This window comes from Cervus canadensis, chromosome 6 (assembly GCF_019320065.1).
Source record: "Cervus canadensis isolate Bull #8, Minnesota chromosome 6, ASM1932006v1, whole genome shotgun sequence".
Lineage (NCBI taxonomy): Eukaryota > Metazoa > Chordata > Mammalia > Artiodactyla > Cervidae > Cervus > Cervus canadensis.
In genome coordinates, this window is record NC_057391.1 from 20,936,867 (window position 1) to 20,956,628 (window position 19,762).

Here is a 19,762-nt window from a genome sequence, read left to right on the forward strand (position 1 = left end):
GGACAAGGTACACAACGTTTTGGCGGGCATTTTTTTTCCACCTGAAAAATGAATCTATGATCTTTTAGTTTTTAGCAACTTCAGAGAAATATTCTAAGAATGGCCCAAGGTAACAGATGCACATGTTTTGGAAATAGGCATTCTTGATGCCCATAAGGTGACAATGTGTGGAATCTTCTAGTGGTTTTTCCCAGGATAGACCTGGCTTATCCACCTAGATTGTCCTAAACTCACTGACTCAGAATGCAGCTGCCTCCTTTCTTTGGTTTGGAGTGTGAGGACCTGACGTGGCAGTCTGCAGATGTCACAGGCAGGGGAGTTGTGGGTGAGCCTTGCTCTTTCACTTGTAACCTCATGAGTCCCCAGCTGACACCCCGCAGAGGTGCTGAGGCGCCCACGGTGCTGGGTTTCTAGGCCTCTGCTACCTGTGTTCCTGCAAAGGGATGAAGCTGGCCTTGCTGAGGTGAGGGGAGCAGAGGTCAGTGGCCACATGCGAGGAGGGGCGCTGCTGATGTTGTAGCAGCTGCGGCAACAACAGCAGGAAACCCAGGGCTGGGCTAGGGGTCCAGGAAGCTGTGGCGTGACCTATGAGCTCAGTTTGGTTTTTGTCTGACTACTAGTGAATTCACAGCCCCTCCACTTTCCCCCTGCAGTGGTCCACAATGAATAAAGTCAGAAGCAAGGTACATACAATGCACTTTAATAAATGCAACAGAGACAAAGAAGAATGGCAGAAAACCATCAACACCAAAGATCTAATGCCCTCAAATGCCCCATGCACAGATGGGCAGGCAAGGGGTCAGGAAGACTCTGGTTTTACAGGGAAATACTGGGGACTCATTCCTATCCCTCCCTCCAAAAATACTTGCACAGTGAGTTGCTTGAAAGCAAGACTCATGTCTTACTTATTTTTGCACTCTCAGCACAGTGCCTGGAACTTGCAGTAATTCATGTTTGTTAAGTTGAAGAAATCACATTTCCTCTGCATTTTACTCTGATCTCTGCTAATAGCTCTGAGAGTATTTAGATGAGACTTTAGAAACCCCATTGCTTACACAGAGAGTACTAGGGAGTCAAGTGTAGTTTTGTTTGCCAAGTAATAGGGAAAGCAGAAAGTGCCTTTGTAGACGAGAACGCTAGTTTGGGCAAATCTAGTGCTGGGTTGAGCAGAGGCTTTTACATTTAGGTAGAAGGATACCCACTGTCCTTTCCCCAGGATCTATTTTTCCTCTTGGAAGATGGAGCTGGGAACCGGATGGGTCCCACTTTCTAGTTCTGAAGGCAAAGAAAGTCAAAGGAACAAAACACCACTTTCAAAGTATGTCAGTCATAGGAAAAAAAAATGAGCCCTATATACCTTCATATCTCTTATCCCTTTATAAAGCAGCATATAACACAGTTGGGGCCATAAGCCCCCACTCCACAGGACTTCTATCTTTCATCAGGCTGAAGGATAAGCTGGGTTTGTTGCCTTTAAAGGAAAATCAGTTTGGGGAACAGCCATTTAAGCAAGGCTGGGACGGGTCAACTTGAATCACCAAAAAGTTGAAAGCCTAGGAGATAGTTCCTCTGCAGGCTTTTGGTTTCTTTCAGGGAATGCAGCCTTCTCTTGCCAGTCAGCCTGGAAATGAAGGAAAACTGTCAGAGCTATAGAATCATAGACCTTCAGTGCTGGAAGGAATCGTAGCAGCCATGGGGATGGTCAGTACTTGCTGTGGTTGTACCATTGCAGACATCACTAACCTATCCTGGCATATTTTCCTTCTACACTTCATGATAGTTCAGCTAGTCACTATCAGTTTCTCAGTGTTGGCACCAGTCATAAAACCCATCTGCTCTCCTTTAGTTATTCTTCACTCCTTTGTGTTACAGATGTGATAACCCAGGTCCAACAGGGTGAAGCAAACTGGCTCAGGTAATGTAGTGAGTTAGTGACAAAGTTGAAACTAAAATCTAGTGCTTCTGATTCCTACTGAGGTCAGAAGGTCCTTTTCACCTAGCTATTTGGCCTGTGTCCTTGGGATGGCTGGTAAAACACTCACCTGTTGGGGAATGACTGAGGATGCTTGCAGGCTAGGTTGGGTAAGTCCCACACACTAAGTTTAGGGTTGTCCTTAGATCAGGAGCTGGGACTGAAGGGTGTTTGGGGGCACTGGAGAAGGAGCTTTATAGGCAAACCTAAGTCCCAGTTCAAATTTCATGTCTAAGATACTTTGGCCACCTGATGCGAAGAGCTAGTTCATTGAAAAAGACCCTGATGCTGGGAAAGATTGAGGGCAAGAGAAGAACGTGGTGTCAGATGGTTAGATAACATCATTGACTCAATGGACATGAGTTTGAGCAAACTCTGGGAGATAGTGAAGGACAGGGAAGCCTGGCGTGCTGCAGTCCATGGAGTCGCAAAGAGTCGGACGTGACTTAGTGACTGAACACTAATAACAAGATAACCAAAGAGGGAATGCAAGTAACTGGCAAATAATTCACATCTCATCCTCAATTTGCATGCATCCTGAGTGGTTACTAGTGAGCTGTTCACTAAGAATAGGAGTGTAGGTTCATCCCAAAGATAAGCTGGTCAACACATTGAGTCCTATGACTAAGGATCAAGAACTGGCATCACCTTTGTCTGGCAAAGACAAGTTCTGCTCCCCTGAATATTCTTCAAGTGAGCCTTTACTGATGGTCTCTCAAAAAGCCCATGGTCCTTTGGCCATATACACAAAAATAGCAATGAAGAAAAAGATTTTTCCTGTTCAGGTCCAGTTTTTCTAGCTCCTCAGTTGGAGATGAGGATTATTGACTGGTATTGCATTATTTACATGAATTTTGAGTCTGGCTTGAAATAAAAGGCCAACAGGAGACAGAATGTTATGCTAAGTATCCAGAATGGTCCACCTTATTGAATTGTAATATGTCTCTATGTGTTTTTTTCCTTTCCCAATGCTTCTTATCATTCCTAAATTCCTTTCTTTCACATGTAGCATAGTTTGGGTGGAGTTATGAATAATAAGCAGCTAGATCTTACCTTAAAAGAAAAATAACTTGGCAGTCAAGAGAAAATTGACGGCGACACTTTTGGCAAACAGCATTCGGAGCCCCAGTACCGAGAGGGACATCATGTTCACCTTCCCGGGTTGCACTGCAGATGAACAAGAGTGAAGATGGTTCACTCACTTAGCAAGAGACTAAATTTCCTGCCAGATATTGGCTTACAGCACCAACACCAGCCTGCCCCGCATCACCATCATTCTTCCTGGTCTGAAGCCCAGCGTGGTGCCAGACAGCCTTCACAGACCTGAAGCTGCTGTTCACAGTCAGCAAAGCAAGCTTTGGAAAAACCCATTCCTATAGTCAGGAAGACTCTGCTTGAAGAGTTAGAGGGAGCCAACCGGACTCAAGTATGGTTTTTGTTTTCTTTTGAACTAGAATGATTTTGGGCCCCGTCTAACAATGACAGAGTTTGCTTTAACCTCAATTCTGAAGTTGGCCCTTTGGCTTCAACTAACCTTGGGGCTCATAGCAGGTCTCTGAAACTGAAGTTTGTTTGCTGTTTTGAGGTTCCATCGGTTTTGGAGTTCCTGGAACAAACAGCAGTGGTCAGGGTTACAATGACAGCTGAGAGGCTCAAGGGCTTTCAGGTTTTAGAATTGGAGGTGACTTTAAGTAAACTAAGAACCAGAGGAGTGACTTGGTCAAGGTCCTACAGCTATTGACACAATCAACATGCTTCCTATCTTGAGGTTTTTTTTCCCATTAGGCCATGAAGCCAACATCCAGGTATGCCTCAATTTGTAGGAAAAATTGGGATAATGAACACCAAGATAAGCTGGGCTGCCCTTGGTTGTAGCATTCACTCTAGATCAGATCCCACATGAACATTCAATCCTAGAGTCTTTAGTATGAAGGAGACAGAGTTTGGTGAAGAGGACAGATGGGGATGAAATAAGATGGATTTTATCCTAGATTCTAGCTCAGAGACGCAACAAGTTTAATTACTGTTCAGGGATGGGAATTAAGGCTAATCCTTAACTCTGAACCTGTCTTATTTCCAGCATGATGCCATATTGAATGTGATCTGTCAAAAGTTTACATCTCCAACTTCTCTTTCCCTCAACTTTTCTTCCCCACAACCCCAGACCCTTGAAGCCAGATAGGACCTACCTGAAATAATTTTCTTTGGTTCAAATTCAGTAGAGTTTACGGTTTTTTTGTTGTGTTCAACCGAACACGTCACTGAATCGGGATCTCCATACTGACCAAGCTTGACAGCACTGTACCTCCCCCCAGGTGAGACGACAATAGCAGGGTCATATTCTATTATTTTCTTGGATGATTGCAGACTTATAGTTACATCTTTGGGGTAGAACTCCTTCACCAAACAAGCGACGTTTGTCCCATTTTTCATGACAAAAACAGATGGGCTGGCAGCAGGTTGACTTTCTGCAAATATAATCAGTTTATTTTGTGAGATGATTATCCACATGTGGGAGTTGAACAATGCTGTTTTCCTCAGTTTCCCTGGGGTCAAACACCACAATCCAGACTTTCCTGCATCCTGTTAGTGACCTGAACTTGTTAGCATCTCCATGAAAGGATGACCAAGGGAAGTAGAAATGAAAGGCAGGCAGTTTGACTCCTAGTTAGGAGATGCGAAGAGATATGACTGGGAGTAGAGATAGACAATGACAAATACAAAAAACTGTCTAGGTCAACTGAGTTTCAATTATCTATGTCTTATTAGTCAATCCTCTGGACAGTTGAGTTAGGCTGAATATCTATCTGAATCAGTACATTTATTTAATTTCTGAATATCCTCCATTTTCATTTATTTTAAATTTATTTTTAGATTGGAGTATAATTGCTTTACAAATTTGTGTTAGTTTCTACTGTACAACAGTTTGACTAGCTATAAGTATACATATATCTCCCTCCTACTTGAGCTTCCCTCTCATCCCCCCTACCCCCACCCGCCCACCATCCCACCCCTCCAGGTCATCACAGAGCACCAAGCTTAAGTTGTGCTGTAGTTGGTTTATTTTAGATGCATGAACCCTTAGAGTGAGATCAAAGCAGAGTCTGAAAAGGGCTCCATAGTGGTTCCAACACTCTGCAGATAGTAGTGTTGACATCATTTCAGGGTGTCATTCCTATTTTTTGGACTAGAAGGGATCTGCTAAAGTTAAGTGATCCATCTCTCTGCCTTAAGGTGAACTCTTGTTCTCTTGTAAGGGACTACCCTACAGTTTCTTTTGAGTCTTTAATCAGAGAATAATAACTGTCATTATCGGAAGTCCTAATGAGCATGAAACCAGTTTAAGCCCATTTCTTCTTGTTTTGTTCTAAGCGGAGCTGTGGAATATGGGTTACAATAACTGGGTCTCCTCCTGGCCTTCTCTCTTTTCATGCCTTATCTTGGACAATCATTTATCTGCTACTCTGTGTGTGCATCTTTTTCTTTCCTTAAAATCAGAGGTGTGGGGGTGGGGGGTGTTGGGGACTTTTCAAAAGCTCTCCTGGAACCTAAAAGGAGAAAAGCTTCATTGTTTTGTTTCCTGGCATAGCTGAAGCCGCTGATAACCGACACTGATAAGCCCAGCAGTAACGGCTTGGAAACCGCACATTCTGCTCAGTCATCTCCCTTCAGAACTGTGGCATTTCTCGCTCACAATACTGATTTGGTGAGATGAATCCACTTGATTTTCAAGGAAGCTATGAGTTATAGAGAAAGGAAACTAGTCCATTAAAAACCAAAGCCAAAACATTCCTATTTTCTTCATTACTTAAAAATATGATCCAATCTTAGTCTGATTTAGTTGGAAAATTAAGCCTTGCTTGGGATTTAAAAATCTACATTCAAAGGCAGTTGTTAATAATCACTCTGGGATGGAGAGAGCTGGCTTGAGTAATTTGAACAATTTGATATAAACAAGACAAATGTCTGAAGAAGGTCATACACTCAGGATATTGAGCTCTGAAGCTGTTTGTATTTCAGATAGAGCATGATGCATTGGTTTGAAAAAACATTTTTCTCAGATCCTCTTTCTAAATTAATGTCTATCTATTCAAAACAGTTGTTTGAAGGTAAAGGGTTTAATTCATTCTTTAGTATCATGGTAACTAAAAAATAGAATGCATTCAGTATAGTTGTCACATGTAACCCAGTCTATTTTATATTAGGCCTAAACCAAAATTTGAAGTTGTGTAAAATTTGCACTACATTGGAGTCTAAAATTTAAAGATGTAATTGTTTGTCTTTTGAGAATTTCCAGTCTTTCTTCTTGGTCCGCAAATAGAACTACATTTTGGCATGTGTTTCAAAGTGCTATTTGTTTGGGCAATTGTTATTTTCAGACTTTCTCTTTTTATGAGCACCATCTAATGCTAAGGTTATGTGCTGGTAAACATACAAAAAGAAGTGTATACCTTCCCTGAACAGTCTTCCTTAATTTATAAACTTAGAAATCATCTATGTTATAGATTCTTATAGAGCACCTTACAGGTTCTCTAAGCATCTAAACATTGATAACAGATGTCACTCACAATTTCAAAGATTTCTGCCAAGATGGCCTTTAACTTGAACACTGAAATATAAGTTTGCTCCATCTGATTACTCTCACCTGGTTAACCATCTCTCTCCTAAGTCTTCCAGCTGCAGGACACTTTTCAGGTGGCCCAAAGATATGCACAGCTTAGCCAAAGGGATGTGCAAGGATGAACCAACCACCTGGAGAATTTGGGCCTCTGCCCCTCCTGCATCTGATATTCCAACATATCAGTATAATTCTTCTACTAGATTCCTCTGTGCTTTCTGGGCTGCTCTTTTATCAGAATTTTTTTTTTTTTTTTTAATAATAATAGTTACAGAGCTACTTCGATACTCAGCCTAGTATCTCTACTGTGCCCCACTCCACATCTGTACTACTCCATCTCCTAATTATACTTTCTCATGTACCACAAACTGGATGGCAAGTCTAGTCCCAGGAGTCAACTTGTCCCTAGAAATGTATGGAAAAAAAATCGACTTACGGGGCTCCACGAAGAGTTTGGTGCCAGCTCCAAAAAACATCTGCCGGGTCTCCCAGGAGCACACCGCAACACAGCCTGACAAGTAACCAGCCTGGGGCCAGCCCTGAGGCCTGGGCTAGAGCATCTGTGTCCTGCCTCCCCAGCTCGGGTTCCAGCCTAGAGACCCCATAGCTCAGAGAGCTACAAAGCTGCACTTGATGAAATCAGGGGGCTGAGCACATAGAGTCCCAGTTCCCTCTGAAGCTAAGAATAGTGTAACTGCTGGGTAAGGAGGTGAGCATGAAATCCCCAGCCCAGGAGCACTGGGACAGGGGACAGGGCTGAGACAGAGCAGCAGAAAGGGGTGACAGCAGACCAGTAGCTGCCTCCAAGATGGAAGATTTAACACCCGTCTATTGGAAGGACTCTCTAAGAACACACTAGCTTGGGAGTAAGAATGGGGCACTGAATATCGACATTTCTTGTAATGAATGTTAGGCTGAGGAGAGTTTTAGGCACTGCTCTTTTTCTCATATTCTGTTTCCCTTCTCTTGGGTCACAATCCTGCTTTTTGATTAGAAACCTAATTTCTCCCCCATCACTCAGACTGAGTCTCACAGTAACAACAAATCTACTTTCTAATTCCCTGAGTCCATGGAAAGACTTTCTAAGGACCCGAGGGTTGAACAAGAAATTGATTGCTGACAGAGTAACCCAGTGGTGCTGCGTGTTATGGACACAGGACAGGGAAACCAGAGCTTGCTTTGGATTGCTTATTTTTGTTTTATAATTTCTCTTGACTCTGGATCCAGATACAAGCCTCAAGAGGACAGAGTAATCACGTGAAATAGAACTTAAAAACCCTATAGATTACTTTGTCTTATCACCAAAAAATCAAGAGTCCAGGGTTAGAGCTAGGCGAAAGGGAAGGACCATTCTTTGCTGTCAAAACTTTAAGGATTAGGGGCTTGATTTGAAATTCTTAAACCCCCTACCTGAGCCTCATATCATCATATTATACTCAATCGCTGCAGGAAGAGAAAACTGGAGAAGCAATTGGGATATCATTGGAGAGTGCAGGTCAGCATCTCGGCAGAGGGTCTAAGCTTTGGTTTCATCTCTTTCCTTCTTCTTTAGGACTCCCAAAGGCATAGCCTCAGAGATTTGATTCTAACACTGCAGATAACTCTGAATTTCAAGTGGAAATGATTTAAAGGGAAAATGAAACACAATACTTTTTGCTCAGATGCAATTTACCCAACATCAATCAGACTGCAATCAGTTACAATGTGATTCTGTTTTCCCTCCTTTTCATTGCTCTAGTCTCCCTCTCCTCAAAGATAAGAAAACTCACCAAATTCCACTATTTCCCTGGAAGCCCAAGGCAATCAAGAACTCCTGTAAGTTTATATTACCCTCTGAGAGGCAGAGACCACGTTGATACTACTAGTCCCTTTCAAGACTGTCAGATTGCCTCCTCACATTCATGTACATTTCTCCACTTCTTTATTGCCTCTGAAATAAGTAAAATCAGAATCTAAACAATGCCCCATTGGCTTTGGCATTTTGGAAAGCTTCCGAGAGACTGCTGTTCTCTGGACTGGTTCCAGTGACTGATGGTTGGCAGCTAGCCAAACTACCTGAATATGGCCCCTGGATTTCCAAACACGGGAACAGACTGCCCGTGGATAGTATCCCTAGGAGAGTCCACTACTTCCCTATTGTCCTGAAGCTGGGGGCTGTGTTTCTACTTTAGGTGTAGACTCCTGACCTTTTACAGAATCCTCAGATTCAGGGCCAACAAGGGAGGTGAGCACAAAACAGTGCTCAGCAGACCCAAACAAGGGTGGGACCTTGGAAATAATTTAGTGTGAGTCAGGCATGATGATTTAATGCAAGTTCTCAGCAAAAAGAGAGACAAGGGCAGGTTGGTTATTGACATCTGAGGCAGAGAAGGCGCTTTTGCTGTAACTCCTTCTTTAATAATATTTTTCTTCTTCTAACCTTCCCTCTCCCTATGCTGTGACCATGGCTCTTTTCCCTCATCAACAGTGGAAATACTCTAAAGATCCAGAGCTTGCCTTTTCCCTAGTCCCAGTCCCTGACCAGAGGCCAGAAGTCTGACTAGGGCTTTATTTAAGCAGTTGCAGAAGACTCATCAATACTAATCCGCAGAAGAGAGCTTCCAAGTACACATAGAATATTTTCTCAAGAGAGATCTAGTGATTTTATTCTCCAATTTTACGTTGACTCTTCACAGCAACAACAGGAACGACAATGGATTTCCCATTTAGAACCTCCTAACTTCTCAAGAAGCTCTGCTTATTCAGGACTGTACCACAATTCCAAGGGGATATACACACTAAATAAAATACATAACTCACTTGGTTCCATGAGGAGTTGAGTCTCATTTCAAAAGACGAGTTGTATTATCAGCACACTATTTCAGACATCATGACCCAAAATCTCACTACCTATTTTCTCCCTGTCTAGTCCATCTGTTTGGAAGTGGATGGGTTAGCTGGATAGAGCTCTACAAGGGTTTCTGAGATCTAAGCCTTTCATTTTGGCAGCTTCTTTGATGTGTGTTATCTTCTGAGTGTTGGCATTTAGGGAAGTCCCAGGGTTTACTTCTGTTATCCCCTCAACCTGTCATCTCTTACCCCAAGATCTTGCTTCACAATCATATTTTCACAGAGAGAAAGGAATTAATTTGGTTTTGCTGAGAATGTCAAATGGCTATTTTCAGCAGAAACATAGCTGTAAGTTTCAAGTCAATCAGAAAAGACTATGCCTCAGTTAGAGTTGGAAGGACATGATGGCTGGACCAAAAGTCATTTCTGCAAAAGACTGGGAGTCTTTTCAAAAGATCCCAATACTCTCAGAATGTCTGCCATTTCTATAAGCCATTTTACTACTTCCAGATGGCTTGTGCTTACACTACCTCAACAAACACTATCATAACAAACTCCTTGAGGTGATATTATTAGATCTGTCTTACAGATGAAGTCATTGGAGCTAAAGAGCAGTTAAGATAGTGACTGAGCTGTGTCTGACTCTTAGGTCTCCAGACCCCAGTTCCCATCCATTGAACCAGAGTAATAGATGACAGGACTGAAAGAAGCTTCAGCTGCCACTTGTCAAAATTCCTTTGGCCATACAAAGGCTAAGTAATGGGCATATAGAGAGAGTTTGGACTCCTTTTTCAGTGTAATTTTTCATTAAATCTCAGAATTTCCACTGGATCATAAGACATTCACATCATTGAATTTTCTTTCTTTTCCTAATATATTGTCCCTTAGAATTGGTCTGGCTGATATTCAGGATCTTAGTGTGCTAAGCTGGAAGACACTTTGGAAATCATTTGAATCAGCTAGAGGGAAACTCAAGTACTGTGAAGTTAAGTCACAGAGCTGGTCAAAAAGAAGGATTAGAACTCAGTCTTTCAATTCTTGGCCTAACATGCTTGCCACTGCTCCTCACATTTATTAGATGAGCTGTAATACAGGTCTGGTCATGGCCCAGATCTGTAAATGGCGAATGCATGGGTGTTAAGTGAGCTGGTTCTCTAAGGGTAGTCAGGTAGAGGGAAGGCCACAAAGACACTCCAGGATGGAGAGTGGACCAAGAAACCTACTACAATGCATTCCCACCCTGGATTTTGTCAGAAACTCAGTCCCTGCTCCCCCACCATCCCTTGCTAAATCACTTGCTGAAGGGACTTTCAACAACCTGAGAAGTGTTTCCTAAACTGATGAATTGGGAAAATATTTAACAAAGATAACTGACAGATACAGTGGTCAAAAGAAGAAGAAGAAGAAGAAGAAAACCGAGTCACTTACTTGGTTCCACGTTCAGATAGGTTCCTTTGCCAAATATTAGTGGATCTGCACAGCTGATAAACCCAGTCTAAAAACTGCCTTGCCTTTCCCTTACCGCAACCCTGGCCCCAGTTGCCAAGTCATGTGACAGTCATTGGATGAGATTTTCTCTCATCTGCTTAACCTCTTTCTTCCTCTGTCTTGGGAGCTACCCTTCAGGACAAAGCGGGGGGTGATTCCTGTGTCAAATAGAAATCTAGACTTTTGCCATGTTATAGTCTGAATTTGTGGTCCGAATAAGAGAGATTGAAAAAAAATTTCCAGTCTGGAGCAAAAAAGATGGGCTATTGGTCATAGAGTGCATGAGGGTACACTAAGTTGCTTCAGTTGTATCTGACTCTTTGTGACCCCATGAACTGTAGCCCGCGAATACTTAGGTGGGGCAAGATCTAGTAAGTTATGAGCCCCACTCAGAACCTTTCAGGAGAATTCCATTTCCTATCCAATCAGAGCTTTGATTCATTGACAAGCATTGTGCAGCATCCAGACTTGGTATAAAATAGAACTGGAGTCTATTTTAATAACATTTTAATAATACATTCATGAATTTCAAATTTGAGCATACTTTAATGGCATACTGACACTTAGATATGACAGTTAAAATAGCTTCTGTCATATGTAAAAACCAGAGTCTATGAAATTGCCGTATGTTACTCACAAAAATCCAGGGAGAAAATATGCAGATTTTTCAGATCAGTTTACAGCCCATACAGGATTGCATATCATACTTTGAGAATCACTAAAATGGAGAGTGGTTCTCAGTTGTGTGAAGTAGAAAGGAATCAGAGAACCTGAAATCAAATTCCACTCAGTTTCTTACTTACTAAGTGTGTAATCTTGGCCAAGTTCCTTAAGGTCACTGAGCTTCATTTGCCTCCTTTATAAAATGAGGATACTGTCTTCTGTATTGAGAGGTTGTAAGATTAAGTGAAAGGGTGTATATATAAAGCATTCTGTAAATGTTCAGTGTAAGTATTAGAATGCTTATTAGGGTCAGACTCAGAGTAAAATTTTTACTTGAAGCAGGAGAATGTAATTATACTAAGCTCAGAGCTCCCCAGAGCAAGGTGTAGGGAGAAGTTGCTGAGACAGGAGAGGATCCTGTTTCTTTGGTGTTTGGGATAAAAGTGAGGACTGGAATCCAGGTTTCTGTCTCCTTTCTCTTACCAGGGTCAGGTGTGACCACCATTCCCTTCTCTAACCTTCCCTCTTAAATCCAAGAGTACAGGTACTTGCAGTGACTTACAAGCCATCTTTTCTACATTATCAACCTGACTTCATTGGCAAACTCTCTCCTGGTCACTCACTCTCCTCCAGCCACCCAGGCTTCCTTGCTGTCCTTCATGTACCCTGGGCAGTGCTTGTGTTCCCTCTGCCTGGAAGTGCTCATCCTTCAGAAATCTGCACAACTCACTCCGTCACCCCTTCGGGTCTCTGCTCAAATGTCAATTTTCCAATGAGGCCTTCTATAACTTCTTTGTTAAAAACTGCACACTGTCCCCTTCTATTGATACTCTTTATTTCTCTTCTGTGGTTTATTTTCCTTCACAGGGCTTATCACCACCTAAAATATTATATATTTTATTTGGTGAGTTTATCATCTGTCTTTTACAGTACACTGTAAGCTCCAACAAGTCATGGGTTTCTGTCTGTTTTGTTCATGCTGATTCCCTGGCACCTAGAAGAGTGCCCTGCATATAGTGCCAGCGACTTGTCACAGGTTGTGAGCTGGGATTGGGCTTGGCTCTGGAAGTGCCTAGCTTGCTTACATTTCTGTTTCCTTTTGCCTTATACCACTGCTGACTTGTCCTCTCATCCATTCTTTCATTTGTCCATTCATTCATTCAACAAATATTTATTTACTGCTTTCAATGTAGCCCTTGTCCTCATGGAACAAGGGAGATAGCTGATAAATAAGCATTCAAAGTTTCAGGTGGAGATGAAGGCTATACGAAATAAAGAAAGGTGGGCTCCAGACTGCAAGAGGGTGAGCTTCTGGCTTAAGCCCCTCAGGTTGTGGTCCTTTGTTAGGACAGCCCTGTGGAGCTATGCGTGTATGTGTTCAGTCGCTCAGTTGTGTCTGACTTTGTGACCCCATGGAACATTTACCTTAAATAATGGCTATCATAGAGTCTCTAATATAGACAGTTAAGGTCTCCTGTAAAACATGAATAATGTCGCTTAAAAAAAAAAAAAGCAAGGTGGATTTCCCTGGTGGTCCAGTGGTTAAGAATCCGCCTGAAAATGCAGGGGGTGTGGGTACAATCCCTGGTCCAGGAAGATAAGTACCACAACTACTGGGCCCAGGTGTGTAGAGCCTGTGCTCTGCAATGAGAAGTGGTTGCAATGAGGAGCCCACACACCACAGCTAGAGGGTATCCCCAAGTGCCACAACTAAAGAAAGCCTGCAAGCAGGAATGAAGACCCAGTGCTGCCAAAAATTAAATAAAATTAACAAAAATAAAGCCAGGTAAAATAAAGCAAGGACTGCAGAAGACAGTGGTGGTTGAAGAAGGCCTCACTAAATGTGATGTTTGAGTTAGACTTGGAGAAGGTGAGGGAGAAAGCTAGGGTGAGTTCATGAGAGAAAATGGTTCCAGGCAGAAAGTACAGCAGGTCAAGGCTCTGTTCTGGGAGATGCTCCTCCATAGTGAGAGGGAACAAATGCCAAAGATGAGAGTGGGAAAGCTGTCTCTTGGCATTTTAGAAACATGCTGATGGGCCCAGGATTTTGTAGACTCCTCTTTCTTGATGCTTTGATCATTGCCTGAACCTTTGTGAGTTTAGGGACCCTCTAGCCTGAGAGGTGTAATGTGGGGGATGGGCCTCGCCTGGAGAATGCCTCTTTGGGTAACTGGTTTTCTGTTGGGGGACAGGAGTTCTGCCTTGGTGAAGGATTGTGGTGCGGGTGGCAGCTGGAAGGGAAATAGCTTAACTGTTGATTCTGACTTTGTAGGCAGCTTGGAAAGAAGCTCATTAGGAGCCTGTGTGGAAGAGACAGGCAGGAAAAACCTCCACAGGTGCCCCAGTCCAACTGAAGTCCCTAGAACAGAGTGTTTTCAGGGCACAGGGTTTGGAATTGACAGATGACACCAATTTTAACTTTGCTAAGCTGTATGATCTTGAGGAACCTCTCCTGATCTATAAAAATGCAAGTAGTAGTACTTAATTTTTGCATGATCATGTGAGAACCAAGTAGAATGACATTCATGAATAAAGTGGCCCAATACATAGTAGGCTCTCAAAAAGTGGTAGTTGATATGATGATGATATATGACTATCATATAACTATATATAACTGTAAGTGCATCCAGTGGCCCACTGGCATGAAAATGTTCCTGACTACCCTTTCTAAGCTCCTGTCATTGTCATGGTCAGTAGCACATATTTACATTGTCGTACGTCATTCCTTGCTGTTTTGTCCTTACTCTGGTTCTGTTTTATGAAGTTAAGTGGCAACCCTAGGGTTTTTCCAGCTGGAGGGTTAAAAGCTATGGTGGACCTGTGACGGTGGGTCTGTGTAGACCTGTTAGTTTGGTGCAACCGGGGAGCCCTGCAAGTAAGAACTTGACAGAAGCTCCTGAGGAAAGAGAGCATCAAAAGAAAGTAGGCTTCTGAGAAGATAAAGGATCTGGATTTGCAGTGACCCTTCTTTATCCAATATGTGTTGGCTAAAAAGAAGTCACTGTGCAAAGATATTCTGGATCTGGGCTACACTGAAAGATATGCCTTCTCTGGATGCCTGCTATCTTTTCATCTCAAAGGACAATGGAAGGCACCAGATCAGTGTTTCTTAAACTTCAATTAATCACATCTCTTTTGGGGCTTTTATTTTGGGTCATTTCCATTAGTCATAAGATTTGCTTAATAAATTTCTTTAAATTTACTCACATTTGAACTTAAAATACAATTAAGAGGAAACTTTAAATCACATAGGTTTGACAACCTAGTTGCACTATGCTGATACCATTAAAAGATAGTGCAATTCAAATGAAAAGAACGTCTGTCTATGTACCTCCGAAAATCATATGTTATGCATTCTACACTTAGGGCAACGTTGGCTCAAGTAAGTCAGTAAACGGAAGAACTCAATTCATTAGGAAGAACTCGGTGAACAAAGGGAGATAAAGGAACTCAGTCACTAGCTTTGTCAGGAATGTGGATAAACTGTTTTTTTAGTGAGAAAAATTAAAGCCAACAAGGTCTAAAGGCAAGAACCTTAATTAGTTGAATTTTCAAATCTTACTATGATTTAAAAAAACAGATAAACAGATATATGATTTTCTTTGCTCTGCCTCTGCTAGCCGACTTTGGCTCTCCATCTTTTTCTGGATGCAAACCACCTGCCCCACTTCTCCATTTTGTGTGTGAGGTTGGGGGGTGCCCAGCCTGCACTTCTCCCTGCCCTTCGTCTGATCTCAATTCTATGCCTCCTTCAATTCATACACCCAGGACAGTCCTGTCCCCAACCATTCTATGAGACGAGCCCACTCCATCACATTTCTGTAGCCTTCTTTTACCTTAGAAAACACAATCTGAACACCAGGGCATCAGGCCAGGTTGTGCCGTTACTTTTCTAGCAGACAGCTCCAGCAGATAAGGGGGCCCCAACAAATTTGAGACCCCTTGCCAGACTTCCCTAAGGTCTTTGAAATGGGGTTTTGTGTTGTTTATTACATTTTCTAGCTTACTATTAATCTTCACTTTCTAATTGGAAGCTGCTGCCCACTGGAGATTACAGTCTTTTTTTTTTTTTTAAACAATACACAATTGAATTAAAATGTCACTTAAATGACACGAGACGATGCCTTCTGAGTTGAGCATAGACCTTTGACAACATTAGCATCGATTCCTTTATAACAGTTAATTAGTGAGTGGCTCTGCGTACCCTTTGTGAGGAAGATGGACGCCATGAGCCCTTAGGGAGCTACACCTGGCTATGTCCTATAGGCTTTAAAGAAAGCATAGCACATCCACTTTCTTCCTCACTAGCCACCTAACTTCCATTTGCAAACAATTAGAAACAGATTTCTGGAACTGGTTCCCTTTTTCTGAAGAAAAATGGAGCGGCACCAGCCCACTTACCCTGGCCTAAGCCTCTGTGCCCAGGAAGCTGATGCAGTTCTGAGCTCTCCTAAGAGCAAGTGTTTGGCTTAAAGATCAGAATTCTTAATATCTGGAGCCAGCTTGATAGAGTCACCCAGACTCAGCCTAACCTTGTACCTGGTCAGTTATGACTCTCCTGGAGGAGTTGAGCCAGGGATTTTGTGGTTTCTACAGCCTGACCCAAAGCTCAGGCATTGGACAGAAGCCTTTTCAGTCTCCCTGAGCTGTGTGGGGGTCTTTTACAACCCCCAAATCTACTTTTTTAAAAAACAACCCCCTCCCAATTCCTATGGAGGAGCTTAACGGTAGTTCATATCTTCCCCAAACCCCTCCTCGACACAGTATTGGTGCTATTACTACCCATTTCACATTCCCTGATACTTCCACCCCCTGAGATGGAGGATTACCTTTCAAAGAACAGATAAATGAATTACTTACTTGGTTCCACGATGAGGTGGGTCCCTTTTCCAAAGTAGAGTTTGTCAGTCTCACACAGAGATTGAGGGCTTTCCAAAAACCTCAGCTGTGCTCCCGCCTTTCTTCTTCCTATCAGCTTGAGGATGGGAGGATCTTAAGGGTTTGGCTCTTTGAAAGATGGCACTTGATATTCACCCAACTGGTTCATGCTCGTTTAGTCAATTGCAGAATCGCAATTGCTTTTGGGTTTGCTTTTGGAAGGTTGCTGTCTGAAGAGAAGGTAAGAGCACATACTCCTTATGGTGGACATTTCCTGTACAGGGCATTTTGTGAAGTTCTTGGAATGGTTGCTTTCTGTTATTTTAAATTTTCCTCCTTTCCTAGATGCATACTTAACTCTCAGTCTTAGAAGATGAGTGTTGCCCATGGGATGGATCTTGGATCCACAACTATTCCAGAGTCAAGGGCTTCACAGACACCAGAGCTGCTTTAAGTCAGATAACATGTGGCATATCCACAGTGACAGCATGAAGCACCAGTCCTCTCCTGGGGATTTATAGTGTATTCAGTGTTCGAATGAGCAGCTACTATTGGTGATGGCCTAAAACCAAATCCCCGTCTTTAAATTCATCTTCCCAAACTTCATAGCAAAGCACACAGGCAAATGTCTCTAGGAATTTGGGTTCAGAAATTCCATATGACTCTTTTACAGTAGAAACCAAGACAAGGATAGTTTTCAAGGATCACCTTTCTGTATTCCTCAAATATGGGTGAAATACCAAGAGAAAATCCAAGAGAAAACAGCAGTGAGAGAGAGGCTAGCAGTAGCAGCTGGCAGGGGCAGTTGGGGGTGGGGGAGGGAGTTGGGGTGTCACCTCTCCTGGTTCAGACAATTTTCTGGCATCCCTTCTGGGTCACAGAGGAAGGAAGGACAACTATTTGCTGTGTTAGTTCCCTAGGGCAGGGTAGCCAGGTTATGGATTTCCCAGGGAAATGTCTTTTGGGCTCCTGCAGTTTTTGTACAGGTCCCTGTGGGTTTTGTATCACCGTGCGTATCCCACCCACAATGCTACAGTCCGTTACAAAAACCTCCGCTATGGTTTTGCCCAACGTGGCCTCTTAGAACTACAGGGCCAGGTGTTTTCTCCAAGTCATGCTCCAGCAAGATCAAAAGGATTTGGCTTAGGTCAGGGCTGGATCCCCAGGCGTTTCTGTCTGAGGCTCTTCTGAACCCCTGGCTAGATCTGTCTTGGAGTTTGTGACTAAAACAGATCAAATCATGATGTCTACTCCCACTGTGCCTTCTGGCTGGTCTACTCTAGATGGTTTCCCCGGAAGAGTTTGCCAGACCTGAATGTCTCAACTGGATTCTACAAGCTGTAGGTAGGCAAAAAATGTCTGTGGCTAATATAATTTCTCCTTTATCTTGCTCAGCTCTCAAATTAATTCTCTTTACTCCACTTTGCACATGGGGAGGATCATATAACCGACAAAGGACTTTCACATAAACTTAGAATTTTATCTTCTCCATTGACTCTCTGGTGCTGAATTCAGGGCCAGTAGCCCATATACTACTTAGTGTGACTTGGAAAAGGTGACCTGCTGGGCGAATGCAGAGGTAGCCCCTTGGGTTCAATATGGTGAACAAGGGCTGCTTCGTGAGCTTTCTTAAAGGCTTCCCTTTCTCCAACTGATGCAACTCCACACAAGGATCTTGGCTCAGCCAGCAGAACTCAAGCTGAATTTTAACCCTACTTGTCCCCTAGGCCAAGAGCTGATTAATATAGATGCTAAGCCATGGAGGGACCCCAACTATGAACTTACCTTCCAGAATTTATGGTAGCTCCCCACTTAGTTTAGAATAAGATACTTTGGAACACAGGCTTTTGCTTACCTTTCTAGTCCTGTATCTTATACCTTACCACATGCTCCCTTAAACTGAGCTGCCTCAGACTACTTGCTTCCTGAAAGGGCCATGTTCTTTCATTCTTCTTTGCTTTGCCCTGTGATTGCTTTTGTCTGAGATGCCCTTTCTTTTTGAGTTCTCCAGTTTGGTCCCTTACTCACTTCCTTAGATCCTATTGAGCTGCTGGTCTGAGCTTAGCTGTGGATGCCCCCGGGAAGTCCTAAATGACTGCGTAAGACTGGACTGTGTTAGATGTACCCCTTTCCCTGAATCTTCTTGCATCCAGGGCTGATCCTTATCATTGCTGTCAAAACCCCATTCCTTTCATCTTCATTAGGTAAAGACCCTTGAGAGAAGAGATTTCTCTTGCTCATCTCTGTGTCCTCTGCTCCAGCACAGTGCCTCACGGATTGAGTGCTCTGACAGTGCCTTCAGAAACTGTTTTAGAGATGTGGTATCTCGTATTGAGAAAGGATAAGCTTGAGGTGACAGAACCGGGGCCAGAACCCATTCCTGGTACGCTGCTCTCTCTGACTCTGGGTGCCCGATGAAGTACTATCTTACATTTGTCTCTCTGAGCACAGTTATCTGAAAATAACCATTCAAAATAACCATTACAACCATTAGTTGTAAATAACTGGGTTTTTAACATTAGCCTGAGTTAAGCATCATTGGCGTCTCTGGTAGCTCAGACAGTAAAGAATCTGCTTGCAATGTAGTAGATCTGCATTTGATCCCTGGGCTGGGAAGATCCCCTGGAGGAGGGCATGGCAACCCATTCCAGTTTTGTTGCCTGGAGAATTCCACGGACAGAGAAGCCTGGAAGGTTACAGTCCATAGGGTTGCAAGAAGTCGGACACAACTGAGCGACTAAGCACAGCACAGCACAAGCATCACTGAGAAGATAAGTTTGTTGTGCTTTGCTCCACGTCATGAAATATATGCCAAAGCCAAAGAGAAATGCGTTCTGTGTTGTCTACATGTTTGGGGTATTCAAATTACTTTCTTTCCACTAACATGAGTAATCAAGGATGAACTGTGCCTCTGGAGTGGTATCCTAGAATATCATAGCTAAGACCGTTCTTCAAGGATCATATGTTCACTTCCCTATGTGTTCAGAGGAAAGAATCTAGAAAGATCCAGAGAAGTTTCACAGCTGGCCAAGGCACTCAACTTGAAAAGAACATACGAGAAATCAAGTATCCCAATTCCTAGTCCAGTGATAGTTTTTGGTACACTTAAACTTTGGTCTTTTATTTTGGTCTTTGGTCTTTTATTCTGATGTTTGTTGTTTGAAAGTTTCTTAGCATCTGCTCAGTCTTCCAGCTGATCTTTTTCCCTGGAGTGCCCTTAGAGTGGCCTGGGCAGCCTGGCATTTTCTTTCTTTATGTAGCTTTTCATTGTTGTAGGAGATGCTTTTATGTGGGAAAGGGGAGGGACAGGCCCA

At 42.9% G+C, this 19,762-nt stretch overlaps 2 gene segments (V, D, J or C); both read right to left on the bottom strand.

Annotated features, from left to right (window-relative positions):
- LOC122443232 overlaps positions 1-19,762 on the bottom strand; it is a 331,145-nt gene that overhangs the window by 85,408 nt on the left and 225,975 nt on the right. Inside the window, 1 exon segment of the C gene segment in view lies at positions 9,303-9,309. Coding sequence covers positions 9,303-9,309 — 7 coding nt within the window.
- Positions 680-19,762, bottom strand: part of LOC122443230 — a 180,150-nt gene continuing 161,067 nt past the window's right edge. The window contains 5 exon segments of the C gene segment in view: positions 680-1,621; positions 3,026-3,139; positions 3,507-3,578; positions 4,162-4,440; positions 16,431-16,479. Of these exon segments, the coding sequence occupies positions 3,027-3,139; positions 3,507-3,578; positions 4,162-4,440; positions 16,431-16,479 (513 nt within the window).